Source organism: Ambystoma mexicanum, chromosome 3p, assembly GCF_040938575.1.
Source record: "Ambystoma mexicanum isolate Mex_15411 chromosome 3p, UKY_AmexF1_1, whole genome shotgun sequence".
NCBI classification, from domain to species: Eukaryota; Metazoa; Chordata; class Amphibia; order Caudata; family Ambystomatidae; genus Ambystoma; species Ambystoma mexicanum.
Window position 1 is genome coordinate 784,944,800 of NC_090925.1, and position 20,136 is coordinate 784,964,935.

General features: G+C 47.5%; 1 protein-coding gene across 2 annotated transcripts in view; it reads left to right on the top strand.

Moving 5' to 3' along the window:
* LOC138580873 (uncharacterized) overlaps window positions 1-20,136 on the top strand; it is a 570,368-nt gene that overhangs the window by 421,006 nt on the left and 129,226 nt on the right. The window contains exon 9 of one of the 2 annotated variants that reach the window (XM_069651761.1): window positions 18,750-20,079. The exons of the other annotated variant lie outside the window; for it this stretch is intronic. Within the exon in view, the coding sequence (XP_069507862.1) occupies window positions 18,750-18,838 (89 nt within the window). The 3' untranslated portion in view covers window positions 18,839-20,079. Of the gene's footprint in view, window positions 1-18,749; window positions 20,080-20,136 lie in introns of those variants that run through there. 2 annotated transcript variants of the gene reach the window in all.

Genomic DNA, 20,136 nt, shown 5'->3' on the forward strand with positions numbered 1-20,136 from the left:
CTAAGGAGCGGCTATAGAAGAAGTACTGATTGCCTGAGAAGACCCCTAAATGTCTGATATTCCAACCGTCTCCAGACTTGGTTGTTTCTGCTGCAGCACAAAAGAGGTCACCCAACCCCTCTTCCCCCTGTATGGTTCCCCCACATCCTGAGGGCAAGAAGCTGTATGCGACTGGCTAACACATCATTACAACTGCAGCATCTACTATCAAGGCAGCTGACGCCATTCTCTCTAGGTACAATAGGGACCTATGGTATAAACTGTGACCCATCCTTGATTTCCTTTCGGATGAAGAGACGTCAGAAGCTTTGTTCTTATTCCACAAGGGTGAGGTGGCGTCCAACCACACGATCACCATCGCCTTGGACATCACAGACTCTGGTGTCCGGCAGATGGGCAATGGGGCAGCGCTACACTGCCAGGGAGGGCTCAAAGCCACCAACTTCCAGACGGATGTTCAGTCAAAGGTGGTGGGCATGCTGTTCAACATGGTGGACCTGTTTAGTAAGGCTGTGGATGACATTCTACAGTCCATCAAGATGGACATTGAGACAGCACTCTTTGGGCACACTTCTTTGGGCACACTTCAGCAGGGAAGAAGTATTTTCACTCCTCCAAGGGGCATTTCTCCAGGTCTTCAAAAGACTACAGACCATCCTATCGTCAGCTCTCTCGCTCCACCTGCCAAGAGGCTTACATGGGATGATAGCAGTCTTACCAGGGGAACCTAGTGTTGTCGTGGGATGTCCTTCAGGACGCAAACACCCAATCAAGCCTGACTCAGCCCAGGGTCCGCTGCACCACTTGACCCGGTGGTGGCTCATCTCCGATGTGAGGGTGTCTACGACTACCCCTATCTCACCAATTGGCTGATCCGCTCCTGCTCTCAAGTTCTAGCTGCGCAGCACACAACAAGGACCATCCAGGTCCTGACCTCACTGGTATTCTCAATCAACTATCCAAAATCCTGCATGGTGTCATCCCAGAACATCCTGTTCCTGGGATCTCGCCTCAATAATACTCACATGTCTGGCGTCTTCCTCAGAGGAAAGGATAAAAGCCATCTTGGGAAAGGTTCAGCGACTTTCCATTGCCCGGATAGCGACAGTCCAGTGCATCAAGCGCCTGCTGGGAATGATGTCCACTTGCATCCAGCTAGTTCCTCATTGCAGAACACAGATAAGACCCCTTCAAGAGTTCCTAGTCACGAGATGGAAGCAGATAGCAGGTGCCTTGAACAACAAGATCAACCTAAATAAGGCATTCTGCCAAGTTCTCCAAAGGTAGGCCATTCGTCTGCACCTCTCACAAGATGCTCTTTTTCAGCCCCCAGCTCATCAGGTGACATTAACTACTGACGCCTCTCTGGAAGGTTGCAGTGCCCACTCGAGCCAGCTCTTTGCCAGAGGTCTTTGGCTCCAGGAGTAGAAAGAGTTGCATATCAAAGTTCTAGAATTGCGGGCAGTGTTCTGGGCTTTGAAGTCTTTCAAGACAGCATCAAGGGAAGGTGGTCCGCATCTTCACAGACAACACAACCACCATGGTCTATATCAGGAAGCAGGGTGGGACACACTCTCCTGTCCTCTCCCAGGGGATGCAAGAAATTTGGAACTGGGTCATAGCTCAACAGATGTTTCTCATCCTGTTTCACCTTGCAGGCATTCAGAACACCATCACAGACTCGCTCAACAGGGAGCTACGGCTCTGCCATGAGTGGGAACAAGTGTCTCTTCTCTTCAGCAAGTGGGGTCACCCTCACATCGATCTCTTTGCCATGGGGGCGAATGCCAAGTGCCACAAGTCCGCCAGCAGGTATCCTCAAGCGGGGAGTCTGGGGAATGCCTTCTCATTCCCTTAGGAGGGCCTGTTCATTTATGCTTTCCCCTTGCCCCCCCTGCTACTACGTGTACTAAATACACTCAGACATTACCATTGCAAGATGATCCTCATTGATCTGGCGTTGCCCAGGCAGACCTGGTACTCAGATCTTCTCCCTCTGTCAGTGGCTCCAGCCTTCCAACTGCCTCCTCTTCCAAACCTGCTCTCCAGAGAAGGAGGGTCGATTCTGCACCAGGACCCAGTGTCTCTGAACCTAACAGTCTGGTTCCTGCAACCCTAGAATTTGGACACTACACGCTGACTTCAGAATGCAAGGACATTCTAGCCAAGGCTAGAGCTCCATCTACGCTGTCCTGCTACGAAAACAAGTGGAAACGTTTTACAGTTTGGTGTAATTCCCAGGGAATCTCTCTGTTGTGCATCAAAGCTCGGCAATTTCTGCCATACCTGCTCTCGCTCGCCAAGTCGGCACTTGCCCATGCATCAATCAAGGTCCACCTGGCCTCCATTTCACAGAATACTTGGGCTCCCGGCAGGCTCTCCCTGTGGCCTCACAGACTCGTGAAAGAGTTCCTTAAGGGCATGTTCAGAACATTTCCTCCTGTCAAGCCACCTGCTCCTTCTTTGGGAATGTGATGGTGTGTTTTGGAATGTTCTGTGTGGGTGGGTGGGTGTGTGCCTGTGTAGAGAATGCAATGATTGGATGTAAGAGAAGATGTGAGTGAGTGACTGGAGCATGAATGAGTATGAATGTGGTAGTGTGTGTTTGAATGTTGTGGGTTTGCCTGTGTGGTGAATGCAATGTGAATGAATGTGAGAGGGGATGTATAGGTGAGTGACCGTTCAGTGAAAGGGGATGCATGTGTGCATGTGTGTGTAAGGCCCTGGGAGGATGGGGATCACTAGAGCATGTTTGACTCATCCGTTATTGACTTGACATGTTTTAATGGCATTTTTAGGCATAGCCAAGTTCATGTGTGTCCATACCTGGCTAGACTGGCATTTTGGTGCAATCAGTCTAGCCATTGCTTACTGTGGCATGACATTTATTACTCAGCATCTTTAAAAAAACAAGCATGATACGTAGTGTTACCTCGCTAGACTGATGTTTTGGTGTAGCGCCGGTATATTTTTTATTGTAGCATGACTTTTTATTAACTGAGCATCAATGATGAATCAAGCATACTAAGTATTCTTATGGGTCTAGACTGCCTTACATTGGAACCAGTTTGGACCGGTTTTCACATTGTGACATGTCACTTTTAATGGCCAAACCAACAGAAATATGTTCTTACATAGGAGTACGGGCATATATTTGAAGAGCCAGTTTTGTACCCAGTACCAGTAATGATACAATAAATAAACATCTTAAAGCGAACATAAGTATGATCTTATATGGGAATACTAGCATATGTTGGTGGAGCCAGCATGGAAATGCATGGGCACAGCCAGCATGAAAATGTTTTTATACTGGCACTTATTGCAGGGACCAGCATGATAATGCATTGGGAAATGCCCTGTGAACCTTTAGTGACTTCCATCTATTGTAACTTTTTCATGATTTACCCTACATCCTACAAAACTGATTGCTGGCCGTATACCCAAAGTGTTAGCCTTTTACACACATTTTCACAGAAAGTGTGCTGTGTAATGTACCATTTTAACCGATTATTCAAATAAATTTCGTAGGGGAGGGCGAAGAATCCCCCTCGCCTCCCCAAACCCATTTTTGTGGCAAATATTGACACCCTCCAAAAAAGCAACTCAGGCTGTGTGGGCCAGGCACTGACCCCTTCTTTCTATGCTACGTGAAACATTTAAGCTTTGATTTTAAAATATTTACTTTCACTTGCAGTAGTGCATTCTCCTGCAGCAGCATAATCATCATGGGCATTGCGCACACGTGGTGGTCTGGGCTGGCCCGGGGTGTGGCATGCCCTGTGCTTTCTTAAGGAGCTTGGGGGGCGGGGGCCCACAGCATGGTTCGCAGGGGGCCCACCAAATGTTGTGCTATGCAATTGTCTGACAAAGGGCAGTGCGAACCTTGAAGTCTGCCAGTAAGTCTCCGGGTGAGAAGCAACTTGTGGGTATTTTCAATTTAAAATAACTGTGTGGTGCCACAGATTTATGGGTGCAGCAATGATATCACATTAAATTGTTTTTTTTTTAAGTCCTCTGGCACCCAGTATAACGCAAAGATAATAAAAACTATGGAGGGTCTTTGGTATATTGAAAGAACCTTTCCCAGGTATTATACTCCAGCAAAGATCACATTATAAGATGCACTCCCCTGTGTGCACACAGACCAGTCTAATAGGTTTCTTCTATCGTTGTTGTAGCTGACTCATAGATACATCTATAACCAGGGAATTCTTTTGATACTAAATCCTGGTCCATGATTTCATTTTCAGGCCTTGCTCGTGCAGAATTTTGCTCCTGGATAAACAGCAGCACACACCTCCCCAAGTCATTGATTTTTGGCCTGTTTAACACAGCAACGCCACAGATAATGATTTCTTCTGTGTGGAAAAAGACATTCCCAAACATGTGATCGTGGACAAATCACGCCTCCCTCTGTGCTCGGTTCTTATTTCTGGCTGAAATGAGAGTGCCTGGAAACACGGGTGCTAGACGCATCTGGAATATCTGAAGGTCATTAGCTATCACTTCCAGGGATGTCATTTGGGGGTGGGGTCAAATGGCATCACTTCCTGTGATGTCATCAGGGGTAAAGGGTCATGTGATGTCAGACACAACTCTTCCATGAAGTGGAGAGGGCAGGAGCCCTTTCTCCCTCCCCGCTGATGCAGGAGTATCCAGCTTTACCCTTGTGCTGATCCCCGTGCACCGGAACTAGAAGCAACTGTGACCACAACTGCGACCATTTCCATTCATGCAACGGTGAGCCCAAACCCCAAGAGAATGTATCCACCAACTACGCTTGTTTACCCAAAATCATCTGGAGATAGATTGCGCTTCCCATTAATTTCTGAATCAGCCTGATTTTAAAATGGGCGGCGCTAATTTCGGCCCACACTGAGGCTGTGTATCTGTTGCCTATCAGCTGGCCCTTATTTCAGCCCAATCAATATCGCCGGCAGGCAGAAGCCGGCCCATCGAGTGAGGCCAGAGAAAAAGGCCCTGTCTGCGCTCTGAGTCAGACACAACTCCTCCATGAAGTGGAGAGGGCAGGATCCCTTTCTCCCTCCCCCTGCTGATGCAGGAGTATCCAACTTTACTCTCATGCTGATCCCTGTATGCCGAAACTAGAAGCAACTGCGACCACAACTGCAACCATTTCCATTCATGCAACGGTGAGCCCAAACCCCAAGAGAAGGCATTAACCAGCTATGTTTGTTTTTCCCTGAAATCATCTGGAAATCGAGTGTGCTTTCCATTCATTTCTGAATCAGCCTGGTTTTAAAATGGCCAACGCTATTTTCGGCCCACACTGAGGCTGTGTATCTGTTGCCTAGCAACTGGCCCTTATTTCAACCCAATCAATATTGCCGGCAGGCAGAAGCCGGCCCATCAACAGAGGGCCCGAGAAAAAGACCCTGTCTGCGCTCTGTCCATGCGATTGCCGTGCAGCCATGACACCATCAGGGCCGCAAATACTGTCGACTTCGGCCCTCCCCATGTCCAACGTGCTAACACTGCTGAAGGTAAGCTGTGCTTGCTCATACGCTACATAACTGCAGCCTCATATCTGGTTGTGGTTACCGTCTACCTGTTCAGACATACAAACCACTGTCATCGTGTATGGCATAATGGAACACAAACTCTACATGAGACTCTGCCACACTTCATGAAATGCAATATCTGTGATTATCTGCACATCCTTTTATGCTACCAAGCTCTTGTCGTCTACGTCTTAGGCTAGTCTCGCGTGCTCAGCAACCGGTCACTGAAATAGACTATCGAACAACTGGTATAACTCACTCTTATCTGGCTACTTTCACAGCGCTCGTTCAGCTATGCCTACTATTGCATAGATGTTTCATTACCTGTTTACTTTCCACCCATTGTTAACCTTCTAAATTCGTCCTGCTTGGTGATTGTCCTAGCTTTGTCAGGCGCATGTAACTACTGCACGGCTGACACCACCACCCGTCATATGTATATTTTACCACAAACGTATGTGACAGCTTCCAGCCTAGCAAAGCATCTTAACCTATAACATTTGCTAAACCTTTCATCTTAAATACTATTAGATGGTACCAATGCCAAATGCTGATACAATGTTGCAATGACCTGTCTGGCCACCTTGGTAGCCTACGTCCACTTCTCTGTAAAGACTGTTTGCTTGGCTACGCACTGTAGACATATGCTAAGCTGTCAGGTATGAACGTACAGTAGCCTTATGTCTGTTCAAAACTCTCCTTGGCATTACACAGGACAAATGTTAGAGTTTGTCAGTACTCAGTTCTAAACTTGAACCTTTGTGACATAACAAACCTTTACCGACGACTATTGACCTAAAACTACTACCATCCGTCTGTTTGGCCCCCTTTACCTATGCACCATACTGGCAACCCAAACCATGTATTCCGTCACCACTATTATTGTAGGCCTTTTGATATTACTCAATGGCAGCAGCACATTTGCTCAAGCTGCATACATCATTAACCTAAAGAGTGATCTCCAAACTTACACGTCGTGGAACTAAATTAAGGCTATGCTCCCTCCTACCATGACTGTTCCCGCCCCTCAGCCTAATTGGATTAAACCAACTAAATCCTTTCCACCCCTCAAGCCAATCATGGACAATCTCAGAAATTCCTCCTAAATCAAAAATCATTAAACCAACTAAATTATTGCCACAACTAAATCCCGGAGCTAAAATCTGAATACAATTGACATCCCTACCGTTGGGGCTCCTTGCACCTTAACTCCTAACCAATGGATAAAACGATTTGCCACAAGACCTACACCCAAGTAACTCTGCTCTACTAATGTAAGAAACTACAGGCTTATGTCCAGACTTAACAAAATGTACATACCTTCCTCTAACCTCAATCACAAACTTAATCAAAGAAATCTCTCTAAGAAGAGTTCTATACCCAAGACTAACCAACCTAACAATAACCTGACTGGTCAGAGAACTTCACCTTATGACCCAAACTATCTAAACAACAAATCCCCACATATCAAAGGTGCTCTTATCAATGTGAGATCCACGGTAGTTCATGCATTAGACATAGCCAACCTGATAATCTCTAAACAATTATACTTTTTAGCAATAACAAAGATGTGGCTCCATGCAGCTGCAGGACCTTCCCTCTCACTTGCTATACCAGACAACTACACTATTCAGAGGTTAGACAGGGAAACCTCCAGAGGCGGTGGCATTGCCTTCATTGCCAAATCTAATCTAGGACTAAGAGTCTCAACACACCTTCCTTTCACATCAGGTGAACTCTTGACAGTTAAGTTCCCTCTCACTAATTTGCGCACCATAACTATGCACTTGCTATACAGACCTTCTGGCCCCATTGGCTCGTTTGAGGAAGACATTACAACACTACACTCAAACAACACTAAACCCACTTCGCAAATTATAGTACTAGGAGACTTTAATCTGGGTCTCAATGACCCTAATGATCAGCATGCCTTGGCACTCACCAATACAATAGTAAAACTAGGCTTCACTCAAAGGGTCAATATGCCTACGCACTCTAAAGGTAGAATCTTAGACTGGGTGACTGACCTCAACTGTGAGACAGCGATAAACGTCAGTGAGCCTTACACCTGGACAGACCATCCCTTACTAGCCTTTACTATCCCAGACAGCCTACTACCTATCCGGACACACCTTCTGGTGCCTCCACTTCTTACCAGAAATAAATGCAATATAACAGCAGATAATTCACTGTCACATCTCCTCCCTATTACAAATCCTTTGCCTGCCAGTTCAGACCCAGCAGTTCTAGTAGACTTATAGAACCCTACTATCACCCAAGCCATAGAAAACATTGCACCCCAAAAAAATGCAAAGGCAAACCTAGAGCTCACCTCAATTTATGGTTTACCCCAAATCTCAAAGCCCTATGGGCTGAAAAGAGAAAAATTGAAGCCCTTTGGAAAAATCACACGACAGTTTTAAACAAAGATAAACTCCTGAAAATTACTAAATATAAATCAGGGACCCTCCAAACTAAACGTGACACATACAATGATGAGATTAACAAAGCTAACAAAGCTAGCTCAAGTACAAGAGAACTCTTTGTTATCCTAGGAGAAATTAAATCCCTTATGCCACCAATTGACATGTGCATCAAGGATAAGACCAAGTGCACAAATATCCAAAATGCATTGTCCAACAAAATTTCTCTTCTATAAGATAAAATACAAGCGAAAAAAACGAAACCTTCCAAATCCCTGTACCCCACAGAGACCTCAATCAGTCTCTACTAAACCCCTCCAGCATTTCAAATTTTGCCCAAGTTTCTATCCAGTGGAAGACATCATAGCCTCGCTTAAACCTTCCAGATGCCAGGGAGATATCTACCCGGCATCAATAATCAAAGGAGCAGCAAGAGACCTAGCCCCCTTCACCGCCACACTAATCAATTCTTCATTTAAAAGTGCATTGTGCCTACCAACCTCCAGGACACTTGGGTCCTACCGCTTTTAAAGAAATCTACACTTGACCCAAACATTCCAACCAATTACAGACCTATAACAAGGGTCCCTTTCCTGTTAAAAACCATTGACAAGGCAGTTTACCTCTTAATACAGACCTACCTAGAGATCAATTATCTTCTGGGGCTCCGGCAGTCTGACTTCAGATCCAAAAATGGCACGGAAACTGCCTTGACTGATTTGAAAAACCAAATTGATGAACTAAAGGACAAAAGGATATTGGCCGTCCTACTTTTACTAGAACTCTCGGCCGCCTTTGATTGGTGGATCATAAAGTGCTTTGTAAGCACTTGTCTACAGCCGCACACTTCTCCCTGGAAGCAACAACATGGATTCAATCCTTTCTGGATAATCTGTCTATGCAAGTCTTCTCACCCTCTTCATCAGCGGAACCAGCACCTATAACATGTGGAGTACCACATCACCCACAATGTACAATATTTTTACTAAGCCCTTGTTCGATGACCTAGACAATCTGGGTGTCATCTACACTAACTAAGCAGATGACACCCAGATCCTCATGTCTATGCCTGGCGATAATGACACTGGCCCTCCTTCCGAGCCATGCCGGTAAGTATCGGTACTTTCCGGCATGGCGTAAAGTACGACATCGTGCTGGTCGAAGACCGAACATTTCGGCCCATTCCGAGCCCTCGGAGATGCGCTTTCCGCCATGCCGGAAAAGGACCGCACGGCCTGCCGCAAAACCCCCCAAAAAACCCCTACCGGCTTGCAGCGACACGTAAAGTACAACACCCCTGCAAGCATTAGCATCAGTGCATAACGGTGACCGTAATTTACGGAGACCGTAAATTACGGTCACCGATAAAAAAGGAACCGGAAATTACGACATCGCACAGGAACGGGAAGGAGAGCGGCGGCCATCTTTAAAAACACAATCCATTGCCATCCGCAGCTGCCAGCAGCCCTGTGAGGAAACTAAAGTTGGGAACCGGACCAGGCACCGCAGGACATGCCGAAAGCACCAAAAAGGGCGGCGGATCGCATCCGCAAGCAGAGATTCTGCTCCGATGAACTCCAGGCCATGGTGGACTACCTGGCAGAGCATGCCGATGTAGTCTTCAGCAGCGACATGCGGAGGGAGTCGACCCTCCACAAGAAGACCATCTGGGCGGAACTGGCACAGAGGGTAAGCACTGTTGGCAACACCCCCCGCACCCCCGGGGACTGCCGCAAGCGGTGGGACAACCTGCGGGTGCGGGGCCTCCTCTCCAGCAACCGCAGCCAGGCCCTGCAGACGGGAGGTGGCCCAAGTGCCGCAGTCCAACTTGAGCCGTGGGAGGAGACCTGTGCGGAGCTCATTGGCACTGAATCCATTGAGGGCGTGGGGACTATGGAGTGCGGGGGAACGACTTCTGGAGAAGGAGGTGAGTGTGGACAGTGTACACTGGCAATGTCCATTGCATGATGTAAACTGACCCAGGGGCCATCGAAGGCACCCTCTCGTGTTGCCCGCCCCCATCCAATGCATCCCCCCATCCAACAAATGCTGAGGCAAGTGCCGCCTAATGCTGGCCCAAGTGCGAGTACATAACGCACATCAACCATAGTGCATTGACTTGCACAGCTCATCATGCACACTGTCCAGCGTGATAGGCATAGTACTAGCCAAAATGTACACGACTAGGGCACAACGAGTCACTCCCAAACATGTGTATATGCCATCACCACGCACATGTACCACTGCCATAGCTACCCCCCAAACAGAACAAACCGTAAATGACCGAAATGTCCATGCAACCATGTATGCAAATAGGACATTGCACATACACTAATGTTGTCCCTCTCTTCTACCCCCACAGTCACAGACCATGACAGCACAGAGCCCCAGGGAAGCCGGCCAAGCACCTCCGCGGGTACTGGCAGGGCAGGCCCAAGCCAGCAGCAAAAAAAACCACCCCCCAACCTACGCAAAGGCCACTTGAAGCTGGCAGACCAGCAACCCACACAGCATCTGCGGCAGCAACTGTGCAAACCCCTAGCTCGGCACAGTCGAGCGTCTCAGCGGAGGCTGCTGCCACCGCACCGGATGAGTGGGAGCCCAGCCCGCCACCCATCCAGGGGCCCATGTTGGAGGACGACCAAGACAGTATGCACAGACCAGAGCCATGCCACGTGGCCCTGGCGTCATGCAGTGACTCCGGGGATGCACCGTCACCTGTGCACAGACTGGAACTTGACCCGCAGGGGTATGAGGCCGTTCCCCCCAGTCCACCCATACCACCCCCTGCAGAGCATGCTGGTGGAAGTGGATCCTCAAATGGTCTCCCTTCACTTGACCAGCACCGAGTGCACCAGTTGACTGATCTAATTGAGAACTACATTGAGGACAATCGCCAGGCCAGGGCAGAACTGCATGAAGAACTTAACCAAATGCGGCAGTCCCTCACCGACTGCACCACCAGATTGTGCGACTCTGTGAAGGACAGCACGACCCGGCTATGCCATGTCCTCAATCGCATAGCAAATACCCTTGAGGCAGGGCATCAAAATACCGAGCCACAGCAGGAGGACACGTCCCCGACCAGTGAGGCCACGCAATGCAGCCCAGAGAGACACAATCGGCGTTCCTTGCGTCAACGGGATTTGCCTCCCCCAGACAAGGGGGGCAAGAGACATTAGGTGTTCCTGCCACATGTGGGCCCCACATCCTACATGGGACGACTGCTCTGGAGTTGGGGGGAGGGGGGAGGAGGGTGATGGTGTGTTCTGGAGTTGGGGGGAGGGGGTAGGGGGTGATGTTGTGTTCTGGAGTTGGGGGGAGGGGAGAGGGGGGTGATGGTGTGTTCTGGATTTGGGGGGAGGGGGTAGGGGGGTGATGCGTTCTGGAGTTGGGGGGTGGGGGCATTGGCAGTTGCTGATGTAAGCACTATTTTGTTTTATTTATCACAATACACAATTGGTGTTGCAAACTTCAACCGTTGTGGACATTCATCATTGCACATTTGTTCATTGACTACTGCCAGTGCATGGTGTACAAGTATGTACGAGTCCGTTGCCCTGTGTGCCCATGTCATGACACCCTCTACTGACTTGTGTCCTGGAGACCTTGTCCACTGTAAGTACAGAGCATTACATGTCCCTCAAGTGCACTGCCTCAATGAACCTTTGTTGCCACTTCACCCTCCGCCTTCACCGCATCGTCCTGTGGTTGTAGCAGTACCATGTCAGGGGTGATAGCCGCTCATGTAGGGATGCACTTTTTGTCCATCTGCACATATGACATGGGCCCATTCGACACCAGATATCAGTGGAGGGGTCAGCCACCAGTCCTGGTTCGCCGGCACATATGTGCATCACGCAAGCCTGGTGACTGCTTCATCTAAACGCTTGCACAGGTATGGCCATAGTCTGGTTGCCCCATGGGCCTGTACAGGGGGTTCATGACAGGGGTCATGTGGCTTGCTGTCATGGGACAGCCAACAACAGCTGCATGTGTCGCCAAATGAGGTGGGTGTGTGGACTGTCATGGTGGAGAACAGTACTTGGCTGTCATGGCAGGGTTTCAATGATGGCCATCTGGACATGTCCATGGATGTATTGGGCACGATCAGGGACACAAATATGTGTCCGATGCAATGTAATGCAGTGGGGTGTTGTGTCTACATGATGGTCCGTGAACGATGGTGTGGACATCTTGGGGTACATGTTTCTTTGTTGGATGCTGCTGTCCTGATGTCGGATCATTGTGGTGCTGTGCACTATGTAAATTCTTATTTGGGTGTGATGGCTGTAGTCTGTGGATCATGGTCATCATCCTGCTCTGATCCATTCTATGGTGATTCCCAACACTCCTATGGGGGTGCCATGCCGGTGACGTGATATCGTACCCCTGCTGCCCTCCGTGAATTCCACTCCCAGGGATGGGTCTCCAATGTGGTGCCAGGCTGGGGGATGCCACATTGTGCATGTGCATTGTGTCCTCCGATATGCGCTTACGGTTGTGGTGTCCGCCAATGAGTGGTGCTGGTGTAGTATGCTTAGCCCTTGTCAGTTGGTGGAGATGTAGTGTGATGTGGGTGCCTTATTCTGGCAAAGTGGGAATCTGTTCATATGTGCCGTTGCACTGGTTCTGTGGCAGGTTTGTTGTCGGGGTGAACACCGTACAATGGCTTCATCGTTTCAACGCAGTTGGTTCATGCAGGCACCCACCTCGTGGCACCAGTGCACTTGCATGACACAGTCAGACGACTCAGCAGCCAGCCAGACAGGTCATTCTGCAGGTTGGGCCATGAGGCGCGGTAGCGTGGTGATCAGCTGGCCCTTTGAGTCATGTGTAGTTGTTTGTTGTCGGGCCCACCCATGTGTGCGGTTCTTGGTAGCGTTGGATTCCATCTGCACGTAGGGGGAGTGGTATTGTTTGCAGTTGCTGTCCGCAACGTGCATGCCAGGCTGGTCCACATACGACCTGTGGGTGCTGTCAGGGGCACCATTGTCATTTGGCATGCCTCCATTTGCATTAGGTCCAGCTTTACTGTTGTGTATCTCATGGGTGGTCCATGTTGGGGATTGGTGGACCCTTGTGTGCTTGGGGAGGTGTAACGGCACTTGTATATGTGGCGCATAATGGACGTTTGTGACATGCCACTGTGTGCTGGTGGGTGCCTTTGGCATGGATGTGGGGCACAGGCAACACCATCACTTGTGCCGGGTTGACACTGTACATTTGTATGGTGCTCGCTTTTCTTGTGTCTGTGGCGCAATATGGTGGTGACGGTGTCACAGTCTAGGTGGTCAGGGGTGTCTTTCTGGTAGGACTTCTCCTAGAGCGGCCGGACATGCTGCGTGTGCATGGGGGCTGCTGGGGTGGTAACCGAGGCTGCACTGGTGCTGCATGCAGGGCCTGTCTCCCCCCTCCTTCTACCTCTGTGTCTCCTCAGTGGGGGGGCGTGGTGTTGGTGCAGGGGTTTGTGTGGTTGTGGCCTTGCTTGTTCGATTGGTGTCATCTTGGTGTGGGAGGGGGGTGGTGTGTGGGTGTGTTCCTTTTCTGCTGTGGCAGACTCCTGGCCTCCGTCTGTGTTGCATGTGTGCACCTGTGGCTCTGGGTCCCACTGCTCAGGGTTCTTTACTCCTTCTCTGAGATGCCTGTATGTACTCCATGCCGGTAAGGTACTTTACGGCCTTGGGGAGGCCGTAATTTACGTGTGCTCCTTACTTGAGATCAGCTCCGGTTTACGCCATGCCGTTCATTTCGGCATGGTGGGGCGCGCGACCCAAGAACGTAAATTACGGCATTGTAGTTTACGGTGCCGTAATTTACGGTCTGAGGGGTCGGAATGGCATGGAGCGGAAAACCATGCTGATAAACTATTACCGGCATAGTTTGTACCTTACCTCCATGCTCGGAATGAGCCCCACTGTCTTGGCCTTGGTCAATAAAATCTATCTCATTCAGACGTGGATGGCCTCTCAAGGCCTCTGTCTGAATGATGAAAAGACACAGCTCCTGCTCTTGTGAGCACCCGCCAGACTTAACAAACTAAATAATCAGTTTAAATCATTTGACATTGATGGTATTGATATTAAAGTGGCTAAGGAGGTAAAAACCCTGGGCTTCTACTTAGACTCAGTCTTGAATCTGCACAGGCAAGTCAACGCCACAGCTTCAGCGACAGCATATACCTGCAAGCTAATCTAGGCCTGCAACCCATTTTTATCTACAGCCAGCTGCATTACCCTAGCAAGAGTGTTAATTATTTCGAAACTAGACTACTGAAATGCACTCTATCTTTTTTCAAGTAAACATAATGTTAATAAACTTAAACTATTAAAGAATAATGCTCTAAGAACAGCGCTAAGCATTCCAATAAGACAACACATTTCGAAGGCCAGACGTAATAGTAATTGGCTCTCAGTTAAGGATAGGATACAGTTTAAAGCTATTTCCCTTACTCACAAATGCCAAACAAATTTGGCCCCAAAATACCTAATAGGTAAATGTGTTAAAAACACATTGACACACCCTACCAGGACCTTGCAATCGTTTTATCTGATGGTCCCCAGATACAAGCTCAAGAAAGTAGGGGGACGTAGCTTTCCTGTTATGGTAGCTCAGCTGTGGATTTCCTTGCCCACAACCCTAGGAGCTGACCAGTCTTTCTTCAGCTTTAGAAAAAGAAAACAAAGTTGGCTCCTTGGATGGGATCCATGACCGGCACCAGGCTGTCACTACTGTTACCAGTCAGAATATTATGTTGTTTGCATATCTATGTAAACTGGTTTTGTATATTTTTGATATATACTATTGTTAAATTCACTGTGTAAATAATGTAAATAATGTCTTGTAACCGTTCCACCATGCACTTGTTCCTATATGACTTGCAATTTGTAATCTTCAAGTAACCTGTAATGCGGCCAGATACCTCTGGGTGTGGAGCGCTATATAAATAAATAAACAAACAAACAAACTTCTGCTACCCCTGGCATTTTGGTGAAATGACGTCCCTGACAAATCTGTCAGTGTGCTCCAAATAATTACATTATTAAATGTGGATAATCAAACGTTGCTTTTATCTTTGTAGTAATTTTTTTTCCTATCATCACACAGGCGCACAATTGTAGCAATTGGGATGTTGATTGTAAATGTATCTGTGGATCATTAAATAACTTCAAAAACGTGCATTACATGTTTCAGGTCAAATCCATTCATTTAGGTCACAAAACAAAGCCTACGCGAGTTCAGGCTTTATTAATTATTTTTCAATGCAAATCAATATATATGGCTAAAAGGTAGCACAACATTTTGGACTCCATCTTCACTTTGCCTGCTGCGCACTACTTGCCATCAAATGCCTCCATGCCTTGCAATTCAGACCGGGTAGGGGGAGTTCCATCAACCTCTGTCTCTACCCAACCCTGATTCTTGCAAACCCACTGCCATGTGCTCAAATCGTCAAGTAGATTACAGCTGGCTGCCATTAACACACAAACTAAATGAATTCATGGAAACCTTTGGGCTGTAAAATTGATCATCTGTAAATCCAGGAAGACTAATGGATTTTAGTTTCTTTTTCTATCACCCCACCGTGTTGCCACTTGACCGCTTCCAGGACCTGACATTGTAACTTGGTCCAGTCGTAGCTAACTTCCTAGGAACACCTGGCTGCAGATATCTTACCTAAGCATTTCGTTTATCAAAGTTATTTTTCAAATATACTCTCTTTTATCAGCTTGTCTTGTCTGCGCCCTCACACCTATGGGTTTATGGTTGCGCTCTACAAATGTAATAAAGTAAAGTAAAGCTGATTTCGAGACACTGAGCAGGTTCAGCCGAGGCGGACACAGAGCTTGTTTCCACAGAGACTTATTAAGGATCGGCCAAAATAAACAAATACCTTCCCAGATTCCTAAGAAACTTCCATTAAGTAACTAACACTGGGAATCAACAGGGTGGTCTCTCTTGGGGAAAAGCAAACTATTCGAAAACAAACATTCTGATAGCTTCTCCTTATGGCTGAAACACTGAAGTCTCTGAATTCCACCATCGTCAATCCAGGCATACCATCCCCGGATACATTTTTGCTTACCAGTCACTCGCAGTCCGAGGGGGGGTGGCTGAATGGTCACCACACGTCTATCTTAGTTCGTTGTAATTTTGGTTGAAGTCCTCTGCTTCTTGTCTTCAACATCTGCGGAGACCCGTCACCTAGGCCTCGGGTACTCACATTTAGTTCCAGACAGGGCCTGGATAGCAGCACATGTTAGAGTTGGGTAATGATATGTTAAGGTCCAAAGCTTCCACTGAGAAGCTACTGCTCCCCCCCCCTCACCTGAGCTTCTCTATGGGCTGGCTCCAGGTGCCTCCCCGATCTCCCTATCGAAGGGTCCTACTCCTCATCCCAACATCCCATTCTCACCTACCTCTTCAAAGTGTCTCATTGGCTGTATGACTATGGGGAACTCTCCTACACCTCCTGTCCTCTCCTTTGCTTTCCTTCCTTATTCACTCCCCCACCCTCGCCTCCAACCTTCTAAATACTCACCTCCTCCTCTCCCTTATCATAACCTCCCGTTTCCTCATGAATACACGCCTCCTCTTGCCTCTGTCTCATTTCCAGCCTCCTTTATGATTACATTCTGCCTCCTCTTTCTTGATGTCACCTCCACCCTCCTGTTGTTCAGCGCTCCTCTGCTCTCCCGCTAGGTTTTTGCTGTAGGCATTCCAGATTACGCTCCTCCACCTTCTGCTTGATGTCACCTCGGACCCCCTCTATATGGTTTCCTACTTCCTCTCCTTATCCATCTCTCCCCTCAGCCCCCTCCCGCCTTCTGATCTACCGTTTCACCTCCACCTCACTCTTTGTCGCCTCCCTCCTGCTCTACCTTACTCTCCTTCTGCCTCTGCTCTGTCTCCAAATCGCAATATTACTGTCAGAAAGCCAGCACCTTATATAGAGTACTGTCTTGCCCTCGACAACTGCCCTTTCTTAAACAAACACAGGTGCTTATATCTTTATCAGGATTGAAGCACGATTGCTTAAGAAATAACTCTGTATGTCTTTCCTGGCACCTCAGAGCGAGCCTTCATTGAGGAAGGCCGCCATCTTAAAAGTTCACTTTGCTAACATCTAGAACAAGTCCACAGCTCTTGAGTTCTAGGACCTGCCCTGACATGCAGTATTGCTAAGCAGAATACGCAAGTCAGTCAAAACAGGTTCCTTGATATGCGATTGCCCGCGCCCATGGTTTTCATGTCGGAAACAGTATCCTTAGAGAGGCCCATTTGTTTCCAGGTGCTAGTGCTTCTCTTTACGGGCAAGACTTGGAGACCCTTTCCTACCTAGCAGCCTGCGTTACCCTGTCATAGTTCATGAGCAACACGCAAGAGTATTGCATGGGAGATTGAGGCTCTGTGGTGTCTGTATGTAGCAAATGCTAGGAAAACGTGTACCAAAGCAGTGCTGGTGTTGTAGCTGCACTGCTACTCATCCCTGGAGCTTCCCATAAAGGACAGGGGCTTGTTCCTGCCCAATGTTAGGGCCGGCCTGGGGATCCTACCCATAAGATCCCAACATCAAACCGTGGGTAACGTTTTCCACCCCCATCCCCATAGCCATTCTACCCTTTACCTTAAGGGTCAGACATGGCACTTTGTCAGATTGTGTAGTTTTGCCATCATATCACAGGCAACACAGGGCATTTTTATTAGAAAATGTTTTTTGGTTGCTAAATTATGTAACCAAAATGTTTAGGAGAGATGAGACGATAGGACAAATCTCAAATTATTATGTGGTAACTTAACACACAGCAGAAGAGGGCAAGCTACCTCTATCTTGTGTCTAGCCCATCAACAAGTGTACTTTAATTGAACGCCTGCTATGGTCTCCCTAATCATCATCATCATCATATACATATTTATGTTTATTATAATAATATCTTTGATTTCATAGTTCGTACGCAATAGTGCATGATATTGAAAAACAGTGCAGTTGAATTGTCCACTTCTGGTCCAAACATACCCAGAAACATCAAATGAGTTTTGTGTTTCATCTGCACTTCCTGTCACTTAAGTTAAGAAGCTTGTGGTGTGCTTTTCACATTTTTAGTTGAATCTATCTATATTGAATTGTTACATCCACGTATTTCAAATGTGTAAATGCTTAATCTCATGCACTGCTTCCTCTAACACAAGGGTCTGCCACCTTTGGCTCACCATATGGTTTGGATTACGGCCCCTATGGTCGCTCACCATTTGTTTGCGTAAAATAGTATGTTTATCTTTCTGGGGATTACATTACCAAGGAACATTTCTATCCACAACAGTGAAAAAGCCCTATCTTCTTTTTTTTTTTTTATTAAAATGATGCAGGTAATTCTTTTTCTGAAAGCGAAGTCTGCTAATCTGACCCTTTTTCATAAATGTCTCATGCCAAAATTATTGGACACACATGTACCTTTGAGACAATATTCTGGTGCATTCAGTACCAGCTCTTCAGTGGCACAGGGCATCTTCAAAGCTCACATGTACATTCCTGACTGCTGTTGGAACACAAAGTTCCTGCAGACAAAGGAAGCTTTTTAATCTTTTGCACCTCTGTTTTCAAACTTAACACCTGTATTCCTTAGTCAGTCTAGTGGCATGTACATCTTTAAATGTAAGCCATTCCTGTTTGAGGCATGGTGACCTCTAAGAATCATACAACCACAGCAATGTTGTATAACACTATTGTAAGATATCTCTACAGGACTGCAGTTATGACCAGATGATTGTGTATTCATGTATGTTCTAACCATCTCTGCTACAGCCACGTGCAGCAATGGCCAGGATGCTGTTCCTTTGATGCTCCTGCAGGAAAGGAAACCCCTTCACTCAAGGTACAGACATTTCCCATAAGCGGTATTCGGGGAATCAGTGCCTCAAAGACAGCATTGTCATAAAGCCACTCTCACACCAGGACGCTCACCTCTGGGTCCCCTTGAAGTCAGCAGACATGGAAACTGGTGGAGTTAGAAAAGCCAGAAGGCAGAGGTGGGTGGAAGGAAGGGTCCCACAATCTTGCCTTCTGTCAGGACTCTTTTCCTTTTCCTGCTCCCCTCCCCCCCTTTCCTGCAAACCAGGTACTCTGTGTGAGATGTCATAATGCAAAAAGCACCTATTTCAACAACCTGAATTGGCCCACTTAAACAGGTTGCTGTGGATCAATCTTCTGTAAGAATCTTAAAAGAGGGGCATTCCCTCATTCTTTGATTTATCTTTGGACTTTTACAAGGGCAAGAAGGATTCACTGGACCTCTGCTGGTAGCACTCAGCACTTAACAGTCCTCTGTCTTAGTGGTGAAGACAGAAGGCACCCAAGACAGATGCAAGCTTTGCCACACCTAACCATGGAACAGTAGGGCTGACTGATATTGGACCAAGGCCCCACTGATGGCGGCACCAAAACAGGGACCTGTTCACTGTAGGTAAAGGATCCCCTATAGGTGCCAGTCAAGCTCCGTGGAGTAGGAGTGCAGATCAGAAAGACTCATCTTGTTCTGAAACCCCTGGATTGGCACTCACAGCAACCGAGCACCTTGGAATCCAGTTTCCACACCTCCAGACATCTTTGAGCCAGGCCGACTGCGCGCGACAACTTCAAGCCTCCACAGGACCGGCAGACAGTGCTGCTTTTGCCACTCTATGCTGCTTCAAACCACTGTCTACATTTTGAGAAATCCAGATGTCAGCTCGACCCTTTGTCGTGGACCATCTTGTGCACCCGAACTGCATGCTCAAGCTTCTGGGGAGGATCTGATTTGAAGGATTGACTTGACCTACTAGAAGCCATCGCGCTCATAGTCATGAACACCAACTCGACTCAATAGAAGCCAACATTTCACACCGACTTAACCTCTGCTCGCACTGTTAGAAGACATCATCTCGCCTGTATTGGCTTTCAATGTCACTGCATCAAATTGACCACTGCTAAAGCAACAAGGAGCCCCGGAAGACAAGAATAATGATTCTGTTAAAAGGCCCTGTTCCACTTGTCCACTTTTTCTTTATGAACATTGAACATTGACACTATTGCTCAATCTGATTACCCGAACATCCTGCTTATTTACCCAAAGTACCTTTTTTAACAAAAGTCTGTATTCCCTGTATTTTCTTTTACAGCAGTGTTTTTTTTAGTGCTTTCTAGTTATTTGATT